Source organism: Arvicola amphibius, chromosome 9, assembly GCF_903992535.2.
Source record: "Arvicola amphibius chromosome 9, mArvAmp1.2, whole genome shotgun sequence".
Classification (NCBI taxonomy): domain Eukaryota; kingdom Metazoa; phylum Chordata; class Mammalia; order Rodentia; family Cricetidae; genus Arvicola; species Arvicola amphibius.
In genome coordinates this window covers 55,482,460-55,503,301 of record NC_052055.2, presented here as the reverse complement: position 1 = coordinate 55,503,301, position 20,842 = coordinate 55,482,460, and the positions used below count along the sequence as shown (strand labels likewise).

At 46.2% G+C, this 20,842-nt stretch overlaps 1 protein-coding gene across 1 annotated transcript; it reads left to right on the top strand.

Annotated features, from left to right (window-relative positions):
- The first annotated feature begins 17,593 nt into the window (after positions 1-17,593).
- Positions 17,594-20,638, top strand: Amigo2 (adhesion molecule with Ig like domain 2). Its single transcript, XM_038343031.1, has 2 exons — positions 17,594-17,695; positions 18,071-20,638. Exon 2 carries the CDS (start codon positions 18,128-18,130, stop codon positions 19,682-19,684), a length of 1,557 nt encoding a protein of 518 aa, XP_038198959.1. The 5' UTR covers positions 17,594-17,695; positions 18,071-18,127; the 3' UTR covers positions 19,685-20,638.
- Positions 20,639-20,842: the final 204 nt, after the last annotated feature.

Below are 20,842 nucleotides of genomic sequence, written 5' to 3'. Positions count from 1 at the left end.
GGCGTCTCCATTAGAGAGCCTGTTCTATCTGACCCCAGATTGTTTTTCTATGTCTGTCTGTTTTTATTTCATTCCCTCACACCTCCTAGCGAGGCCAAATACCTGGAAGCCCTGTTAAGGAAATCTGTCAAGGACTTGGCAGCCACCTATTCTAAAATATATAATGCGTTTACAATTGTCGTGTGGGTAGTTTTGTTAGGCAATTATGACCTGGTTACTGTTTTCATTTGGAAATGAAGCATGTTGTTAAGATGTCATTGGGTGTCAGGTTGACAAAGGGTGGACTTGTAATGGCTACCCTTGGCTGTCAATGTGACTACATCCAGAATCCACTGAAACCCAAGCAGCTGGGCATGTCTGGGAGGGATTTTCTTGGTTGGATCATTCAAAGTGGGAAGACCCACCCTAAATCTGGGCCTCGCACCTTTGGGTAGCTCCTCACATATAAAAGGCCATGGAAGAAGGGAGCTTTCGGTTTTCCTCTGCTTGCCCTCACCATCACCGGCAAGTTCATTTATCCTACCACTGATGCATTCCTTTGAACCTACTTCACCGTGAAGACCAAAGACCAGCAGCTCTCTAGGAATTCCCTGGGACTCCAGCACCAGATCTGCTGAGACGTTCAGACCAAACAACTACTAGATCCTTGGCATTTTTGTCGGGAGACAGCCATGTTGGACGATGCAGACCACAACTTGTAAGCTACTCCAATAAATTCCATGTATTTCATTCATATGTACATTCATTTTATATATATTATATATAAAAAATGAATAATATTTTATTCGTTCTATCAGTTCTGATTAATACAGAGGAATGAAAAAGAGTCTCCCTGTGGCTCACACAATACAAAGAAGATAATGAAAAGCTAAAAATAACTTTATGCCAAGGAATTTGATAATGTGGACAAAATGGCCAATTCAAAAGATAAAATTTACCAAGGCTGACAGAAGCTGACAGAAAATATGACTGTTTCAATAATGTCTTATAAATGAGTCCTAGGGCCAGTGTGATGGTTCTGTGGGAGAAGGCACTGGCCACCAAGCCTGAAGACCATCGTGGGAGGAGAGAATTGACTCTTCCAAGGTGTCCGCAGACTCCACCTACGTGCTGGGCACACACATGTGTACAATTAGTAATAATAAATAAATTTAAATATAGCCTATAACTGAAGAGAAATTTTTTTGCCATAGTGAAAATTCAGGTCCACAGAGCTCACCAGTGAGTTATTCAAACATTTTGAAAAGAATTAGTACCTAGGGGCTGGCGAGATGGCTCAGAGGTTAAGAGCATTGCCTGCTCTTCCGAAGGTCCTGAGTTCAATTCCCAGCAACCACATGGTGGCTCACAATCATCTGTAATGAGATCTGGTGCCCTCTTCTGGCCTGCAGGCATATATGCAGACAGAATATTGTATACTTAATAAACAAATAAATATTAAAAAAGAATTAATACCTGTATTCTAGAATTCTTCAAGAATATAAAAATCTCTTAGACATTTTCATAATATTAAAATAATGCAATGTGGTTTAAAAACTGGGCTAAGCATTATGAGAAAGAAACCCCCCCTTTCCTCTTCTCTCAGACATTTCTAAAATGTCTTAACTAAGTGTTAGGAAACTGGAGAGTGTGTAGTTCAGCCTATGCATGTGGGACTGGTCTGCAATTCAGAAGCCAAACCGTTCACCTCAAGAACAAAGAGAGAAGGAAAATCCTGCAGGGGTCTCCAGTGCTGAGAAGCACCTGAGAAATCCAACTTTGGCTCCTGATGAGAACACTTTCCTGTTAGCTGCAGACCAGACACTTACCTTGGTAAAGAATAGCTCTAAAATACACACAATGTCAAAGGCAGAACACGGAAAACTCCCCTTCAGCTTGGGGACAGAGTCTAGAGTAGCCTGTTAGCAGTTTTATACACTAACTTGAGGTCTATGGGGGTGGGGTGGGGGAATGGGGGAGCAGTGAACAGAAAAGAAATGAAATTGTCATTTGGAGATCGTTAAGATCATCCTTGTACAGAATTTCCACAAGTTTGGCATATTTGTATGAGCTGGCAAGAAATACATAGAAAATAAAACATTTACATTGGGATTAAAACTCAAATACTTAAAATTTATTAGAGCTCAGTGATAATGGAACACACCTTTAATCCTAGCACTTGGGAGGCAGAGGCAGGTGGATGGATCTCTGTGAGTTTGAGGCCAGCCTGGTGTCTACAAAGCTAGTTCCAGCACAACCAGGACTATGCAGAGAAACTTTGTCTTAAAAAACAACAAAAAATTATAAATTAGAAAAGTATATGATATTACTGAGAAAACACTATAGAATCAAATAAACAGAAGTACACACATTGCTATGTGAGAAGTGTATTATCAGCGCTGCCATATTAACGCATGCTTCCCAGAATCCCTAACCAAAACCCAAGATGTCTGTTGGTCTATTGGCCTCCAGAAATTGTAAAACTTTCTAAAATTAACGTGGAACTATGAAGGGCTAGAAGAGCCAAGGTGCCCTAGAAGGACGGCATGAGCGGAAAACTATTATTCTAAAGCTACTGATAGTAAAACCTGAGCGCTGTGGGTCCCAGGACAGAGGGAGGAGTCCAAAAGTAGCCCTGCACACCTCTCAGCACGTGACCTTCAAGAACAATGACCCCACGTCTCAGTAGGAAAGGCGGATGGAGAAAAAAAAAGCACTTCTTGACGCTACACGCAAAAGCCAACTCCTGGTGGCTTGCCCTTCGATACAAACCCCTCCAGGACCTCGGACCAAACCACCCTTAAGTACAAAACAGAAAAGCAAACAAACCACAAGAGAAACCGTGGAGTAAAATCAGCTCTATTAAAGCTGAGAACTTCTTCCCCACAGAAGTGAGTGGAGACACAGGAGTCATTAATCTGTAAGGCAAAGCCACGAAAGCCACAGTGGAACCACGCAAGGATAAAATGATGGAAAATTCTGCTTTTAGCAACGATGGCTGAGAACCTGGGTTTCCGCAAATTCCTTGCGGGAGGATAAACTGATAGAACCACTTTGGGAAGCTGGTAGCTACTGCTAGTCCTGAGCATGAATACATCCTTACCCAGCAAATCCATCTCAGGTACATATTCAAAAGAAACTATGGTATCTGGTGTTATGGTGCATGTAGTCCCATGACTTCAAGGCTATCCTCTGCTACATATTAAGTCCAGCCTGGGCTATAAGAGACTGTCTCAACAAACAAACAAAGACCCCATCGGACAGCAGCAACAAAAACAAACGTGCATGTTTATCAAACTCAGTTGTTACAGTATACACAGGAACAGGACTTGCCATAGACAAAAGATGAAAGCCGGTCTGGGATACCGTTCAGTTGGTAAAATGCTTGCCATGTAAGCATGAAGATTGAGTTCTATCCTCAGCACCTACAAAAGGCTGAGCACTATGGTGAGTGCCTATTATCCCAGCACTGGGGAGGTGGAGATGGAGCGTCCCTGGGGCTTTCTGGCAGACTGGTTAGCTCCAGGTTCAGCAAGCAAATCTGTCTCCAAAACTAAAGCAGAGAGGAACTGAGAAAGGCACCTGAAAAGCCCTCTGAGCTCCATACACATGCACACACACAGGCATACATACACACACACAGACACACAGACATATATACACACACACAGACACACAGACCACACACACACACAAACACAGAGAGAGAGAGAGAGAGAAAGAGAGAGAGAGAGAGAGAGAGAGAGAGAGAGAGAGGGAGGGAGGGAGGGAGGGAGGGAGGGAGGGAGAGAGAGAGAGGAGAGAAATTAGAAGCTACCCAAATACCTGTTAATGAAATGGTTAAAGAAAATTCAATATTGCCACACAGCAGAATATCATACAGATCTACGGCTAATCCCAACACCAAAACTACAGATGGATCTCTCAAATAAATTTAGCATCAAACCAGACAAAATATAAACAGACCCTTTTAACATGAAGTATAAAAACAATCTGCACTGTCCCAAGCCAGGAGACAGCCACCAGGAGGCTGGGAGCTAAAGGAAACTCTGGACATTTGTGCCGGTAGAAGTCCTGTGTGTCAACTGCCTTCAAGGGCATGGAGTTCTGCTCGCCCCCCGTCTCTGAGTCTGGTCCCCTGCCTATCCTTGTTAACGTTCTTCTCCATTAAGTTAGCTGGACAGAATGCAATTTCTGCGTATGTAATTGTTCGCTTTCCTTTCAATATGCACATTTAGAACTATATTTTATTGTTGAGGCTCTGCAAATACCTGCATCTGCTGACTTATTTCTGAGCCTTTCTCTCTCCAGGTAACTCCCAGCTTTCTGACAGTTTTTCTGGCACAGATTCTATGCTCTCTCCTCATGACCATTCTACTTTATTTACAGTGATGTGCTGCCTCCTCCTACTCTGCCATCATCAGATAAAGGAGAAGAGGAAACATCAGTCTAAACAGAAACGGTAAATTTTCTTTCCACTGGGGTAGAATCGGAGGCCACTGTATTTCTGGAGTAACAAGGTTTGCGGGGGCCTAGGATGGAGCTCAATTGGTAGAGTCTTGGCTAGCAAACATGAAGCCCTGCATAAACCAGGCATGGCAGCTTACTTCTGTGATCTCAGCACTTGAGAGGTAGAAGCAGGAGGACCGGAAGTTCAACATCACCTTTGCTATATACTGAGTTCGAGGCCAGGTTGGGAATACACAAGACCCTGTCTCAAACAAACAAACAAACAAACAAACGAACAACAAAAATAACGAAAAGCCTAATTCACTGAGAACAGGAGTTGATGTGTGCTGTAATCCCTAGCACACGTGAGGATGGAGCCGGAGGACCGCAGAGTGTAAAGCCAGATTCCTCTCAATAACAAACACAAAAGATTTCAATAGTGCCTTGGGATCTCTCGTGTGTCATCAGATTATATAGCTTGATACCACTAAATATTAAGTTTATTAAGTACTATTGTTTACTCTCGTTTCACATTCACCAAACATATTCATGTTTACAACTTTGGCTTCTCCAGGCTCTCTTTCAGGCATGGAGTTCTGATCCATGGAATGCTTACTTTAAATTGATAGGCAGATATTCTTTTGGTTTCTATTTTTACATCATTTTCCATGTATGAAAGATGCCAAAAATACCAAGCTTCTAGATTTTCAGGTGGGAGCTATGGTGCTGCGCCTGCTTTGGCCCCACCTGGACCACCCTGGGACACTCACAGCAGCCAAGAAGTCAAGTTCTCTGTGACTTTCCCAGTGAACAGCTGGCCAGTCATTTTAACACATATAATTGAGTACATGGGCGGATTTTCTTTGGAGGCAAATGTGGACAACTGCCACAGGAAGAGTGTTCTCATCACCCCCGTTTCCACAAAGCGGGAATGTCAGTGGGCATGCTCTGGCAGCAGCTGCCAAGGAAAGCCACACCTTCTACTACCGCGACTGTCTACCACAACGTAGGAAGCAAAGAGCGGCATGTCAAAACTCTTCTCCGAAATGATTCTTGCTTTGTTTGCTTTTCTTTTTCTATATACCCGTTGGGTATTTTCCAGGGAACACTGACACAGCCCATCTTCACACCTAACTAAAGGCCTCCACCAAAGAAGTCACCTTTGTCAGTGCCCAGGGGCTCTGAGAAGCCTGAGTGGGTACGGCAGCTGTCCTCTGCAGCTGCAGAGAGAGCAAGGCTGGCTGAGCAAACGAGGGTCTGCTGCGCTCTGGCAGAGCCGGGCTGGGGAGCCACATCATTGCCATAAACACACTGTGAACCACCTCTCCAGCTCTGTTTATTTTTGTACATAAACCTGGCCATTAGGTTTATTAAACATCTGTGCTATATCGAACCATAGCTGAGGCCAAGGGCAATGAGAGGAAATGCTCGTTTACAGCTTTTTAAATCCCAAAGCCCCGTTCAGCTATCTCACCCGAGGCAGCCTTGCGAAAATCAAATGCAGGGCCAGTGCATCACACACCTGCACGGCCGGAACCTGAAGGCTGAGCTCTGACGATCACAGAGCCACGAAACAGCACTTGGGACCCAAATCCAGGGATTTCATTCTTTAGTGGTCATTTTTACCATACCACCCTATTGTTAGTCACTGCTATCTGGCACTGACTACAGGGTGTTTACTGACCCAGGGTGCATGCCATGAGAGACACGTCTTCCTTGGCTTATAATTCTTTGTTAATGTCACAGAGATGAGGAATCTTAAGGTTACTTAATTCCTTTTGTTGTCATTTATTCAAAATGGGATCGCATGTAGCCCAGGCTAACCTCAAACTTGCCACGTAGCTGAGGCTAGTCTTGAACCACAGACCCTCTTGTGTCTGCCTCCCAAGAATTGGGATTACAGGCGTGTATCACTATGCCCTGCATTATCGTTTAGTTCCAAAAAAATATTTTTACCCTTGATTTCTTAATAGTTTCTCCCAAATTATATTTTTACTTACATACACTTCCCTTTGTCGAGTGAGATATTTTGTCAACAAAACGAGTAAGCACTAAAGTCCTGCATTTTTCCGGGACACTTCTGCTCTTGGTCACAGAGTTGCATTCTCTATACTGTGTCATTGCTGATGTTTATTTCTAAGCTCACTACAGATTCCTAGAAGAGAGCAACCACATTATAGTTCTGGGAGTGGGGCCAAGACTAACAATATTTGCTGAATGGAATTTAAATCATGGTTGGCCCTGCTACTCCCTAAATGGGAAACATTAGCACTAATGGTTAAGCTTGAAACTCGAGTAAGAAAGACCAGGGTAAAAGAGGAGGGACGTACCTCTCTGATCTTGGGTCAGTTCACCAGCTAAGCCCCCCGTAGCTCCCGTTAGAAAATGGGGGTTTTAAGAGCCACTGCCTAGGGTCCTTGTAGCAGTTCAGGGAGCAGCGCGGAACAGTGTGAATGAAGTATTGTCTAGACCGCGTGCACTCGCTATGGCCACTTCCTGTGGTCTTTTCCAGAAGCCCTTCTCCTAGGGAATGTGATGTTACATTTCATTACAACAAACTCAAAGGTCAGAGTTCCACAGCCAATTATGCACGGAGCATCGACCACAAAGGCCCGTTTGCTGAAAATAACTGACGGAGCATTGTGGCCACGCTGGCTGTGGACCAGCGAGGTCTCTCTGCTCGCTCAATGCTGCCTTATTTTACTTGTGGCTGAGCTGGTGAATGGTGTTTGCTTCAAATTAGATGTTACTTTAAAGAACCGCACCTGCCCTTATAAAGCTACGATAGTTAATGCTATAGGAAATCCTCAAACCTGGGAGCTTTAAATGTTACCAGTGGGTATCAGAATGAAAACAATGACTCCAGATTTGAGGCTATAACAGCATTTAGGAATTCAATGAGATGATCCCTCCAGGCTAGTGATGAGCAAAATGAAAATTACACCCCTGCCATTAATGCCTCAGACCCTAGATAATCATAATACTTCCGGACATTGTTTCAGCACACAGAGATTTTAAAAAATATAAAGTTTCTTTTTCTTTCTTTCTTTCTTTCTTTCTTTCTTTCTGGTGTGTGCATGTTGTATTTGTGTGCATGTTCTTACAGTGTGCTTACCCATGCATACATTTGTGGAGACCAGAGGTGGATACTGAATGTCTCCTCAGTAGCTCTCTACCTTAATTTTTGAGACTGGCTCTCCAACTGAGTCCAGAGCTTGCAGTTCCCCTAGACTGGGTGGTCAGTGACCCCCTGGGACCCACTATGTTTGGGGAGTGCTGGGGTGACAGGCATGTGGCTCTAGTTCTGTATGAGGTTGTACACATTTGAACTCATGTCCTCACGCCTGAGCAGTGAAGATTTTAGCCACTGAGCCATCTCCTCAGCCCTACGAGTTTTTAGAAGAAAATTGTTTCTGGTGTATTTCATCCCTAAGGCTGAATTTGGAAAATGAAAGAAAAGTGCAAAGAAAAGGGGCACCGTGAAGCACGCCTGTAAACTTAGCAACTGGCCAGTTGGAGGCCAGTTTGGGTTGCATAGCAACAAAAGAAGAAGGAAGAGAAGGAGCAGGAGGAAGAGGAAAGGGAGTAGCAGGAGAAGGAAAAGGGGAGGAAGAAGAGGAAGGGAGGGGAGCAGTAGGAGGGAAGGGGGAGGGGAAGTCTATTTCTATCAATGCATAATTGTGGCAAAGAAACAAATCATGTTACAGACATCAGGTTTCTCACTCCAGCAGATTTAGTCTTTGAGCAGAAGCTTTAATTTACCAGCGAGATTATGAACGGCATTCTCTGATTCACCTCCTCTACCTTCACGGGATTCACAGTAATTTCGTGATTAGGGAAAAGGTCCTTAATTATTATTATTTTCATTTTTTTATTGAAAAACAAACGGTGGCTTGGGGGCAGGGGACCATGTGACCCTCCCAAAGGCTGGTTGACAGATGTGCCATGGGAGGGGACTCACAACTTTTTGCAGTGAAATTCAACCAAGGATGCTGTGTCCCGACCTGGACCTGGGAATGCAGACTAATGTTCAGAATCTGCGTCCGCTGTGTGCCTTGCTTCCATCACACTGGTGTGCCTGTCAGGGCGTTTATACAGCACTAAAATCCTCACACTAGTGTGCCTGGCACACTGTAGGTGCTTAGTGTGTATCCGCCGAACAAACAACAGTAGTGCCAACAGAGGCAGCAGCTGTTGCCCTCCTCCAAGACAGGGGCTGCTTCACTGCCTGCTTGAGAAGCGTGGGGGGGGGGGTCTGAAGTGGGTGATTAACCGCGGAATCCGCACTAACCAGAAAGTCTAGCCAGCAAGAACATTCTGTTGTATTTTTCTCATCATAAGAGAATTGTAGAATAGTAGAACATGCAGATAAGGAAAGAAAAGTTGTATTTTAAGTACCACTGATGTTGTAGAAATATCATTTGTTTACATAATTTACAATTCATATATATGCCTACATATATTTATTTTAATAAGAATCGGAATTGTACCATTTTGTAATTTTGATGTCAACAAATACTACCCTTTTATTATTCCACATTATCTTAAATAGCAATAAAGCAGGGCTTTCTTAATCTTTTCCACTGCTGACCCATTTTTGTCCTATACATTTTTACAAAATGACAGATATAGGTATGTATGTGTGTATTAAGATAGATATACAAACTGAAAACATGCTGGAATAATTTTTTTATTTTAAAATAAATTTTAGTGTATACTTTTACTATTTATTAAATAATAATTTATTATTATTGGAGATGAAAGCAAACTTTCATTGCACTAAGATGAATGTGGTTTATTTTTACAAAAAGCATTAAATCCTGGGGCTAGAGGGATGGCTCACTGATAAAGACTATGTGATGCTCTTGCTGAGGACCAGAGATCAATGGTCAGTTCCTAGTACTCAGGTTGGATGGCTCACAACCGCCTGTAACTCTAGAACCAGGAGATCCAGTGCCCTCTTCTGGCCTCCAAGGGTACTCGCTCTCACATATAGATGTATTTGAACTTTAAAAAATAATTGAATCTTCAAATAATGGCAAAGTATTTGATGTTGAAGGACACAGCATTGTCAATGTTTTTTTTCTGAGCTGACTGATATTTTGATTTTATAATCACCAATGATGATAACTAGTTTGCATAAATACGTAACACAAAATGGCAGAAGTATGTTTAGGCTATTTCAGAAATTGTACCTTACTCCTAAGTCAATTTTTGCTTAATAATTTTTAAATAAAACACTAGTCAGCATTTCCAACAATATCATTTAAAGACAAACTAACACAACATAATCCAAACATACTAATTCAATTATCTGTAAGCTGAGGAACAATGGTAGAAGAATATTAAATGTTTTCATTTTCCATAATTAGACCATTATGTTTCTATAGAAGCAGAAAACCTTGTATAGCAGTAAAAACCCCGCAATTCATAGCATTCTATAGTCCTTAGTCTCAGCTGGGGTATCTCGGGCAGCATTCATCAGCACTGCAAGGGATGTATGCGTGTTGCATGTTCAGAACCAAGGCTGCAGTGACGTCACATGATACAACACAGGAAAGCTCTGGCAGATAACTGGCAGATTCACTACGTTTCATTCTGAACTAACTTTTGGTTGTTAAATGTTCAGAAACTCTTCTGTTGCCATTCTTTCCAATCCTGATATTCAGTTACTCACCCTCAGTCACATCCCACAGCTTAAGAGACAATAAAGATAGTGTGACACCAGATGTATGCATGCTAATTTGTTTACCCACATGCCTGCCACGTTAGAAAAGATGCGGCAATGAGCATGTGCTATGTAACCAGAGCTGAATACCTAAGCCAAGTCTGGAGACGTACCTGTACCCCAACACTCAGAAGGCTGAGGCAGGAGGATCTGGGGTTGGAGGCCTGTGTGGGCTACATAGTGAGATTCCTACCAGCATGAGCTATGTACCTAGATGTTGTTTCAAAAAAAAAAGAGAAAAAAAAACCTTCAATTAACTCACCAAATAAATAATTAAAATATTGAATACTTGATAAAGCAATCTGTCGTTTGTAAAGGACTGTACTTATGTGGCTTTTGTTGAAGAAGCCAGAGACAGACACCAACCACTTCAGAGCCCAAGAAGGCTGTGTGCTCAGTGCAATAATCACCAAGCCACATGAAATTATGCCTGGACCTGTCCAGCTAGTCGGTACCTGCTGTCTACCCAGTCAACGTCCCTGGAGGTCGCAATGGATAAAGTTTGGAAGTTGGAAGCGCCTTTAGAGGAGAGCACTTGCCACAGCCTCAGCTAATCCTTGGGGATTTGGGGTAAGTTATGGGGATGCTGCTGAAGACTCGATCTTAGAGTTCTGAACCTCTATTAGAATTCTATTGTCACACAGGGGTCTAATACTTTTGGAGTTCAAGACTCTGGAAAAATGGGATTGTACCCTCTCCCCTTTTTGTGTTCAAATAGATCTAAGTCAACTATGCAGGGATTTCTACAGGCTTGTTCCAACGCCACTCAAACTCTGAAAGGACTGAGTGAGTGACGTCATACACAGAGGACTACCGACTGTAGGATCCTGTTTATGGACCTGGCCAGAAAACGTAAATCCCTAGAGATGGAAGTGGGGCAGTGCTTGAAAGGGTGGCGGAGGGCATAGCAGCTACTTTTCTTGTTGTTGTGAAAAGTCCCTGGCAGGAAGTACTTAAGGGAGGGTCTCTGGCTTACAGTTCAAGGTTGCACAGGGAGGCACCTGGCAGGAGTGAGAGGTGTCTGCTCAGGAAGCAGACAATGGCAGGCAGGGGGCCCAGGCTGTGAAAGCACCAGGTCCTCCAGCTAAGCCCCACAGCCAGGCCTGCACCCAGCAGGAGGCAGCTGATCAAACACGGGAGCCCTGGGGGGACATTTCACATTTAAACTTCAACAGGGAGGACCAGGTAGGACTACTTAATGTGGATTGGCTTAGACAGTGATGCTCAGTGCATATTACTGTAAGCATACTGAAATATGAACTTACAATTTAATTTAGGACAAGCTAAATTGTAAGTTAAAATGTCTAAAATGGTGACTTTTCTCTCCATTGATTAGCAACAACGTGGAATGAGGATGAAGTCGAGTGCGTGGATCCTGCTTCAGGGGTGTCCAATCCTGGGCTCTCCCTGGGGAGGGGATGTGGCCGGCGAAGCATTTCCAGTCAACTAGAGTCTGCTTCCAGAAGAATAAACTGTAGATTGACACATGGCTCCTGGAATCCATTGTAGTTCGAATTCTAACTGGTCAGCTATCAGGGTGTGAAAGCTGAAAGATCAGAGAAGTAGAGCAACCAGCCACTAGGTTCTTACCTCTACCAACACTCAGAGCAAATGGGCGATCCTGTCCTCAGACTGCTTCTCAGACTGCGCCGCTCCTCAGACTGCAATGAGCTCCTGTCTCCCCGCTGTCTTGTATTCCTCTCTCTACCCAGCCATATCACTCCTGTCTCCACCTCCCTAGTACAGGGATTAAAGGAGTGGGATCCCAAGTGCTGGGATCATCTCTGTGTGAGCTCAGTTTCTCTTTTAGACTGGAGCGATTTCATGTAGCCCAGGGTGGCCTTGAACTAACAGAGCTCAATCTATCCACCCTGAGTCCTGGGATTAAAGGTGTGTGCCATCATTGCCTGGCCTCTAATGGCTCAACTCTGCACTCTGATCTTCAGGCAAACTTTATTTGTTAAAACACAAAATATCACAAAATATCAAACATGAACTGAGCTGGATATAATCTCCAACAGTTAGGGACACGGGGCAGAGTGCTGCCTCCCTTGCAGATGTCAGGCAACTTACCAGCAGGGGCCAGTCAAGACCAGAAAAGGCTACAAAAGGTTTGGGCACTTCTGGGGCTAGTGGGCAAAACCATGAGTTTCCTACGCGTAGACACTTGAGTAAAACTTCTATAGTAGCAGAGAAGCAGAGGTTAGGGATCTGAAGGGTATTAGAGAAGCTGGCTGGCCAGCTGAGGGCAAGGGCAGGGCTTGGAGCCAGTTTTGGCAGATGAGCTGGCTCGCCCCAAGACCTCTCCTGGGGCAATGTGGGAAAGGTGCTGTTGCTCTCACAAGTTCTTATTTCTAATGCAGTCAATTGTAACAGGCTCCACCGTGGGGGAAACTGATTTCCAAAACGCCTCCACCTGTCGCAGAAAGAAGCCACCCGTGGACGGGGAACCAGATCAGAAGTAGCCAAAGCAAACAGCAGTTCCATCTCTGTAGCTATGGAAGTAGTTAGCTCCCACCATGGCAAAACTGCAAACTAGTCATGGAAGCATAAAAACAGAGTGCACAGACTAAGAAATGAAATGGCGACCAGACCCCAGCAGGGTCCAAGGCCAGCACCTGCAAGGCTCACAGCACCAACAGCTGTCAGGGCGAACTGCCAACAGTCAAGGTCAACAGCGAAAACGGGGGGGGGGGCTTCATAACTGGAATAACTGGACCACTCCCCCCGGGAGAGCATCAGGAGAGCAGCGTGTGGTCATCTCCCTTGTTGGGCCAGGGACAAGCACAGAGTGAGGGCCTCCATTGGCTCAACTTGTGAAATGCTCAGAGAATCACAACAGAAATGCCTTCCATCTTCCTTTCATTTCTGCCATCCTATAGAAAGCCCCTGGACAAACAGGTCAGTGGGTCTCCCCCTCTCTTGGATCCTCTCCCAAGCTCTGCTTTTGACCAGAGTCTAATCTTCTTCTTTAAGCTGTATCTCTGTAATAAAAAGTTCCCTTCCATGCACACCCTTCTTGTCTGTGAATTTCTTTCCCGAGTTTGTGGGGCAAGGACCCAAAGTGGAGCCTCTGACTCATGAAGTTCTGTGTGACCCTTGGCGTCCAGTGCTCTCACCTAATATGAGAACCCTTGCTCTCAGAAACACTCCCTTTCCCGTTCTGTTATTATGAGTGTTACCTGGTAGTGAGGGCTCCATGAGCAAAAGAACAGAATGCCACAGGTGTGAGAGTTAGTGAGTGTGCATATGAACACACACACGCATGTGCACGCGTGAAAGAGAGACCCCCACACACAGACACACATGAGAGAATAAGAGAGAGAGATAGACAGAGAGAGAAGGAGAGAGAGGAGGGCGTGAGGAGAGAGAGAGATTTCACTGGGTCACAGAAAATATGCTAGAATCAAAGGGAATGAAGGGGACGGCATGAAAACCCCACACAAGAGAGAAAGCCCTACTGAATGGCAGTTATTAGTAGAGATGACTAACTGCGATAGCTAATCTTGCTCGACGACTTCAATGGATCTGGAACAAACTAAAAGGCAAGCTTGCTGGGCAAACCTGGGAGGAATTTTCTCGATCAGGTTTCTGAGATGAGAAGACCCAGCCTGAACGTGGGCAGCACCTCCACGCAGCAGCTCAGACGGAGGAGATCTGGAGGCCAAAAGGCTTTGCTTTTTGCCTGCTGGCCCTTGTTTTTGCTGGCAAGGTCATCTACCCCACTACTGCCACTACCGCTGTCGTGTTCAGTTGCTAATAGCAGAATGCAACTTCTTCAGGCTTCCAACATGGACTGAAGAACCCACCCAACAGTGGAACAGGGAATCCTCTAAGCCTCCAGCCCCAGCCTGGGACTGCTGAGGCATCCAGCCTCACAGACAGCACAGCTACCAGGTTCTACGTCTCCCCAGTGTGAAGACTGCCAGTGACGGACTAGCTAGACAGCAGTATAAGGCAAGGTACTGAATCTCATATATATATTCACTGTATTAGTTCCAGTCCCCCAAAGAAGTCTGATACACTCCTGCCACAATAATTTCTTGTCTTTGATCACTAATTCTTTAAGCTTTTTAATATAACCTGAGAAATTGAAAACCACAGAGGTTGTAGAACCTGGGACCTCATCTCAATCACCACCTCCAGCCAGGAGAGGCTTTCCAAAGCCAGAAAGACGCTCCACGATCACACCCATCTCAGCACACTAGATTCAAAAGCCACGTGTCAAAGGCACTTCCTACTATCCACTGGAGTCATTCTCAAATGGTCAGAAACACCAGCAGATAATACCGCGTGGATGAGACCAGAGGAACACCCGTCTGTCCTATTTTAAGGCGCCGAGACGGCACCCGGCCATCTGTCTTGGTACTCATTCCAAGTTGGAGGAAGAAACTTCTCTGTTCTGTTCAATTTAAACTCCTCAAGAGGAGCCTCAAGACCATTTGAACACATTCCATTTTCAAACAGTTTGGAGTGCAGCTATTTATCATCGGGTTATGGGACAGCATCATGCTGCGGGGCTGAGGTGGACAGTGAGTGAGATGCCGTGTGCAAACACAGCTCAGTCTGGCACATCAGAGCAGGGGTGCGCCTTCGCTGGGTGCATTGGGACTACTAGGTCAGTCACAAGGAACACACGCACAGTGCAGAACAGTTCATGCAAAACAAAGGGGGACCAGTGGGGAAAACAGTTAAACAAGAAAGGAGAGCACTAGGAGACTTTCCGGTGTTTCTCAGGCTCCTCTATGTTTCTCCTTCTGCTCTCAGACAAGCTTTATGAAGTGCAAAGGGTTAGAAGGAGGAGACAGACAATCGCCATCTAGAACAGGCTCCAGATTTTACCTACGCCAACCAAGTGTGACACAGCATGACCATGACAGAGGATACCGTGGCCTTCATAGAATGTTCCTTAGAGTGGAGAGGGGGCGCTATGGTTTGGATATGATTTGAGTCTGTATCCCCCCCCCCCACCCCAAATTCATGCAATAGAAGCCTGACCATGTGTGGCAATGTAAGAATACTGGGACTTTTAGGGGGTGGGGCCTAATGCCAAGTCATTAATTCACGGAGGCTCGCCCTTAGAAGGAGTTGAAGCAGGTTTCAAGGGACCACAGATGCTAAAGGTGTTATAAAAAGAACAACTTGGCTCCTGAACCTCTCTGGCCTGATGCTCCACTTCCTCTCTCACCTTGCTACCTTTCCATCCACCACGCTGTGAGCGCCATGGGAACCCACACAGAGGCAGAACTGACCTAGGGCATTAGCCTCTACAACCGTGAGCTCAGTTGCATTTCTCTGTAGAAGAAAAACCCTGTTTTTGGTATTCTGTTAGAGCAACAGAAAATGGACTAATATGGCGGGGAATCTATTAGAAGGTAAAGATTAAAGAATGCCTGAAAAATAAAAATGTTACCTTCCACAAAATAAGGCCACACCTTTTGCCATCGTTCAAGTCAGCTTTCTCGTCTCCATGCTAGTAAATACACCCCTTTCACAATTCTCTTGCTTCTGACATACGTGGGTGGCTCAAAGATCAGGTTGCAAACAGCTTTGCTTAGGAGTCTGGGTACAACTACTTTACTCTGTGGGGTGATGGCATGCTACTTCTGCCAGTTGCCTCCAACTACAATGTAACTTCAGCTATTTTTTTTTAAAAAAAAAAAACACCCATTTTAGCTCATTCTGTGCCTAAGCACAGGCTATTTCCTTCCAATAGGATGTTAGCAAAATACTGCAAAACCCGGTCACTTATTGGCACTCCTTTGATGACCTGATTCCACTCCTAGGTTACATTCAACTTTGTGACCATGAAGGCTTCAAACCAAGTTTCTTTGAGAAGCCAGGGGTTGAGGTCTAACAGAAAAGCTTAACCTATTTCTCTGGGGGCTTGAAGAATGCACTCTTGGAGCCCACTAGGCTGGGCGCCTGTGGTAAAGTTGATCTTCAGTGAAAGAGAAAACAGCATGAACCAAGTTGCTCTCGCATAGACACACTTGGATACACAGTGCATACTATTCCAGAACCAGTTCACACACAGGTTAACACAACACACTTGTACGGGTCCACCAGATCCATGCCAAAAGCTCACACGGGGACTTTCCACTAAATTTAAGGTTGCCTGGGGTAGGGTGTGGGGAAGGTGAGGTAATCATTTAATTTTAAGTAGTATTAGCTGTCATACGCTCTGCCCCCACTGCCTCCCTAATTTTGTCGGCCTTTCATTGGTTCCCTATCCCTTCTACTGTAGTTGGCGTGTTTTGTAGGGACAGTAATTTATTTATTTTAATCCGTGTACAGCGGCCAAATGGATCATTTGGCTCACTCAAATCCCGTCGTTTAAGCCTTAAACAAAAATGGATTTTTAATCGAAAAGCTCACCAGCCTCAAGCTCTACCTCATTTTCACATGGCCTTGTCCAGCTTACGCCTTCCCAGCATGCTAGCTGTCTACTGGAGCCTGGTGGCTGCAGGGCCTCTAGGGACAAGTCCTTCTGCGTAGCCACCCCTACCGGATTAATCCTAGTCCCCGCAGCTGCCAGCAGGACTCTGGATTTTTGTTTGTTTATTTTTTTAAGGCTAATACCCTTATCTTTGCACTACAGCCGGAAGGTCTCTTGAGCCTTTTTTCCTGCCCCCTTGCTTCTAGAATTGGGCCCAGTACCTCGGGCTGCCGCCTCCGAGTTAGGAAAGGGCTCGAACTTTCCCTGGGAACCGAGGGGCGTCCCCGCGGCGCCTTGGCATCCCCCCCCTCCGCCCCTCCCCGCAAAACCCCGGTAGCTCCGGAGGGAACGCGCTGCGGCCCTCGCTCCTGTCCTCCTCCTCCAAACCCGGGCGGGAACCCCAGCAAGCACCCGGTGCACAGCGCCCGCCAGGCCCCTCGCTCGCCCCAGCCCCTAAACCAGGATCTGCGGTCGGGGTGGGGTGCCACCTGCGGGCCGCCACGCGCGGGCTCCGGTGCGCGGCTCCCCGGCAGACAGGGCGGCTCCCTACCGGGCTGGGCGGCTCCCCCGCGGGTGCGGGGCGAGGGGCGCGGAGCCTGGGGGTGGCAGAGTCGCAGGCCGCGCTGCGGTCCCACCCGGCCGAGAGGCGGCGCGGAGCCCGCAAGGGGCCGCCTCTGCGATTGGCTGCACCCCCCCCCTCTCCCGCTCCGCCCGCCGCGGCTCCCGAGGAGCGAGGACGCGGGGACCCGCCTCCCGCCCGCTCCCGACCCCGGGCGCGCGGGATAAAAGGCGGGCGGCGGGCGCGGGAGCCCGGGCCCTGCAGCCTGCGAGCGCCACCGGCGGGCCGGCTTCACCCGCCGCCCACCCCACCCCGCTCCCGGCGCGCTCGAGCCCGAGCGGTACCTGCAGCAGAGCGAGAGCCGGGGACACCGCTCCGCCGCCGCCGCCTCCAAAGTCGCCAAAGTTGAGAGGCTGCCGCCCACCGGGAGCAGGAGGGAAGGTGCGAGCGCGCGGGGCTCGAAGCGACCCGGCGGCGCGCGGAGCTGCCGAGCGCACGACCGTCGGCGGCCTCTCCCGAGCCGCGGCGGCTTCCCAGCGCTGTGAGTGGTCGGCTAGACCGACGACTGGCTAAGTATTTCCGTTCAATTGTTTATGGGATGCGATTGTGTGTTTTTGTGTCGGTGGAGGGAGTTATGGCAGAATGTGTCCTTTTTAAAAACTGAGTTTCTGATAGTGAGACGGTTGCATTGAGAGAAGGTACCTGGAAAGCCTACAGAGTTGGAGGAACCACGGAGAAAAAAAATGCATATAACAGGCTTTTTCTTTTTCTTTCTTTTTTTTTTCTTTTGGCTCCCTTGTTGGAAATGAAAGTCATTTCCAAAGTTGATTGAAACGGAAGTAAATGCGGAATAAATGAGGGGTTAACTAGTGGTAGTTAACTTGTACTTTCCTCCCTTTTAAAATATTGTTGCCAGATTGGTGGGAGGCTGAACTGGTGAGAAGCGACTGGAAGAGACTGAGAGGCGACCACAATGTCGATAAGGTTCCACACACTGCCCACCCCGCCTGGAGCTGTCAAACCGGGTTGCAGAGAGCTGCTGTGTTTGTTGGTGATCACCGGGATGGTGAACCCCGGCGCCTCAGGAATGTGTCCCACGGCTTGCATCTGCGCCACTGACATTGTCAGCTGCACCAACAAGAACCTGTCTAAGGTACCTGGGAACCTTTTCAGACTGATGAAAAGACTGGATCTGAGCCATAACAGAATTGGACTTCTCGATGCCGACTGGATCCCTGTGTCGTTTGTCAAGCTGAGTACTCTAATTATTCGTCACAACAACATCACCAGCATCTCCACGGGCAGTTTCTCCACGACTCCAAATTTAAAGTGTCTTGACTTATCATCCAATCGGCTGAAGTCGGTGAAAAGTGCCGTGTTTCAGGAGCTGAAGGTCCTGGAGGTGCTCCTCCTCTACAACAATCGCATTTCCTCCCTGGACCCGGCAGCATTCGGAGGGCTCTCCCACTTGCAGAAACTCTACTTGAGTGGGAACCTCCTCTCGCAGTTTCCTATGGATTTGTATGTTGGGAGGTTCAGGCTGCCTGATCTGACATTTTTAGATGTTTCTTATAATCGAATCCCTTCCATACCAATGCACCATCTAAATTTAGTGCCGGGAAAGCAGCTGAGAGGCATCTACCTTCATGGAAATCCGTTTGTCTGTGACTGTTCCCTGTACTCATTGCTGATCTTTTGGTACCGTAGACACTTTAGCTCCGTGATGGATTTCAAGAACGACTACACCTGTCGCCTGTGGTCTGACTCCAGGCACTTCCGTCAGCTGTCCCTGCTCCAGGATAGCTTTCTGAACTGTTCTGAGAGCGTCATCAATAGCTCCTTCCATGCGCTTGGCTTTATTCACGAGGCACAGGTCGGGGAAAGGCTGGTTGTTCACTGTGACAGCAAGACTGGTAATGGAAACACTGATTTCATCTGGGTTGGTCCGGATAACAGACTGCTGGAGCCCGATAAAGACATGGGAAACTTTCGTGTGTTTTACAATGGCAGTCTGGTTATAGAGAGCCCTGGTTTTGAGGATGCCGGAGTTTATTCTTGTATCGCAATGAATAGGCAACGCCTGTTAAATGAAACTGTGGATATCATGATAAATGTGAGCAATTTCACCATAAACAGATCCCATGCCCATGAGGCATTTAACACGGCTTTTACCACGCTCGCCGCCTGTGTGGCAAGCATAGTCCTGGTCTTACTTTATCTGTACCTGACACCGTGCCCATGCAAATGTAAGTCCAAGAGACAGAAAGATGTGCTGAACCAAAGCAGTGCCCATTCCTCCGTTCTCAGTCCCGGCCCCTCTGGTGATGCCTCCACTGATGAGCGGAAGGCAGGTAAAAGAGTGGTATTTCTGGAGCCCCTGAAGGATACTGCAACCGGGCAGAATGGGAAAGTGAGGCTTTTCCCCAGCGAGACTATAGCCGAGGGCATCTTAAAGTCCACCAGGGTGAAATCTGACTCAGACTCAGTCACTTCTGTGTTCTCAGACACACCCTTTGTGGCATCCACTTAATTGTGTGCCTGTGCCTGTCTGGTGTCATGATTTAATCTCTTCCTATTTAACTTCGTGTGGTCCACAAAATCAGTAGCAGGGCAGAAATTGTTTTGTCTTTTGAGATAAAACCAAATGGTGTCTTAAGATGGTTGCTAGGAAGTAAAAAAGCACACTGGTTGCTCACTGTGCTGGGGAAAGGGGGAGGTTGATTTTGAGAGTGTAAGTTCTGGAAAATAGCATCTTCGCCTTCAGCATCTTTGATGATCTTAAAGCAGAAGGCAATGTGACTGGCCATGATCCTTTTTATCAGGCTTTCTTAAAGGAAAAATGAAGCTATATATTAGCATTCTTTAAAAAGAGAGCCTGTAAACTTACAAAAACAAAATTGAGCTTTTTTTTCTTTTTTTAGAAGAACATTAGTGACTTCTTTTCATCTTTAAAAGATGTAGAAGGAGGAGTCGGGTATTTATAAAGCATAAAGTTAGTTTGGAGGTTTTTCAGCCAAAAAGCCATAATTTCAGACCAGAATGGACAAACTCTGATAACACACACGGGGTTATGCCACAGCCTATGGAGTGTGGGGTAAGAAAGCGGTGGAAACGGGGTGCTTGTTGGGCTGTCTCCCTTCTCTCTACTCTTCAAGTTGTACCCCGGTACAAGAACTCTCACTGAAACATTAAAGGTGTCATTATTTGTTGCCAAGAATATGTGTCACTATCAAAATGTCTGAGCATCTCTAAAGCTTCGCTGTAGCAGGCTTGTTTGTCCATCTGCTTGTGTATCTGTAAATTCTTACGTTACATGGACTACTCCGTGGCCCCAGCCGTGCTGGACTTGGGACATTTAAATCAGTATAAATACATGTGCTCTGTGACTTGATGTTTCAGTTGCCTATTTACAAATGCAATCTGCGATGTTTTATGTGACCAGATTGTACTGTTTGTGGGAAGCACCGTCACACGGTGCACACGTTACGGCAAGGGTCTCTTCAAAAGTCTTGTGATTACCGTAGGGACTTTATTTTTATAGAGGGATAAAAGAGCTTTAAAATATCCTAATTCGATTTTTCTCTCTGTGTCACAGTTTATTCTGATATCGTGTATTCCAGCTAGGTTTGGAAGAAACTTAAATTCTAGTTTTAGGACAAGTGAGTACCTGGGAGAGCTGAGTATTCCC

Excerpts from the sequence above, each read along its gene's own strand:
- Amigo2 (XM_038343031.1), top strand. The coding sequence starts at position 18,128 with ATGTCGATAAGGTTCCACACACTGCCCACCCCGCCTGGAGCTGTCAAA.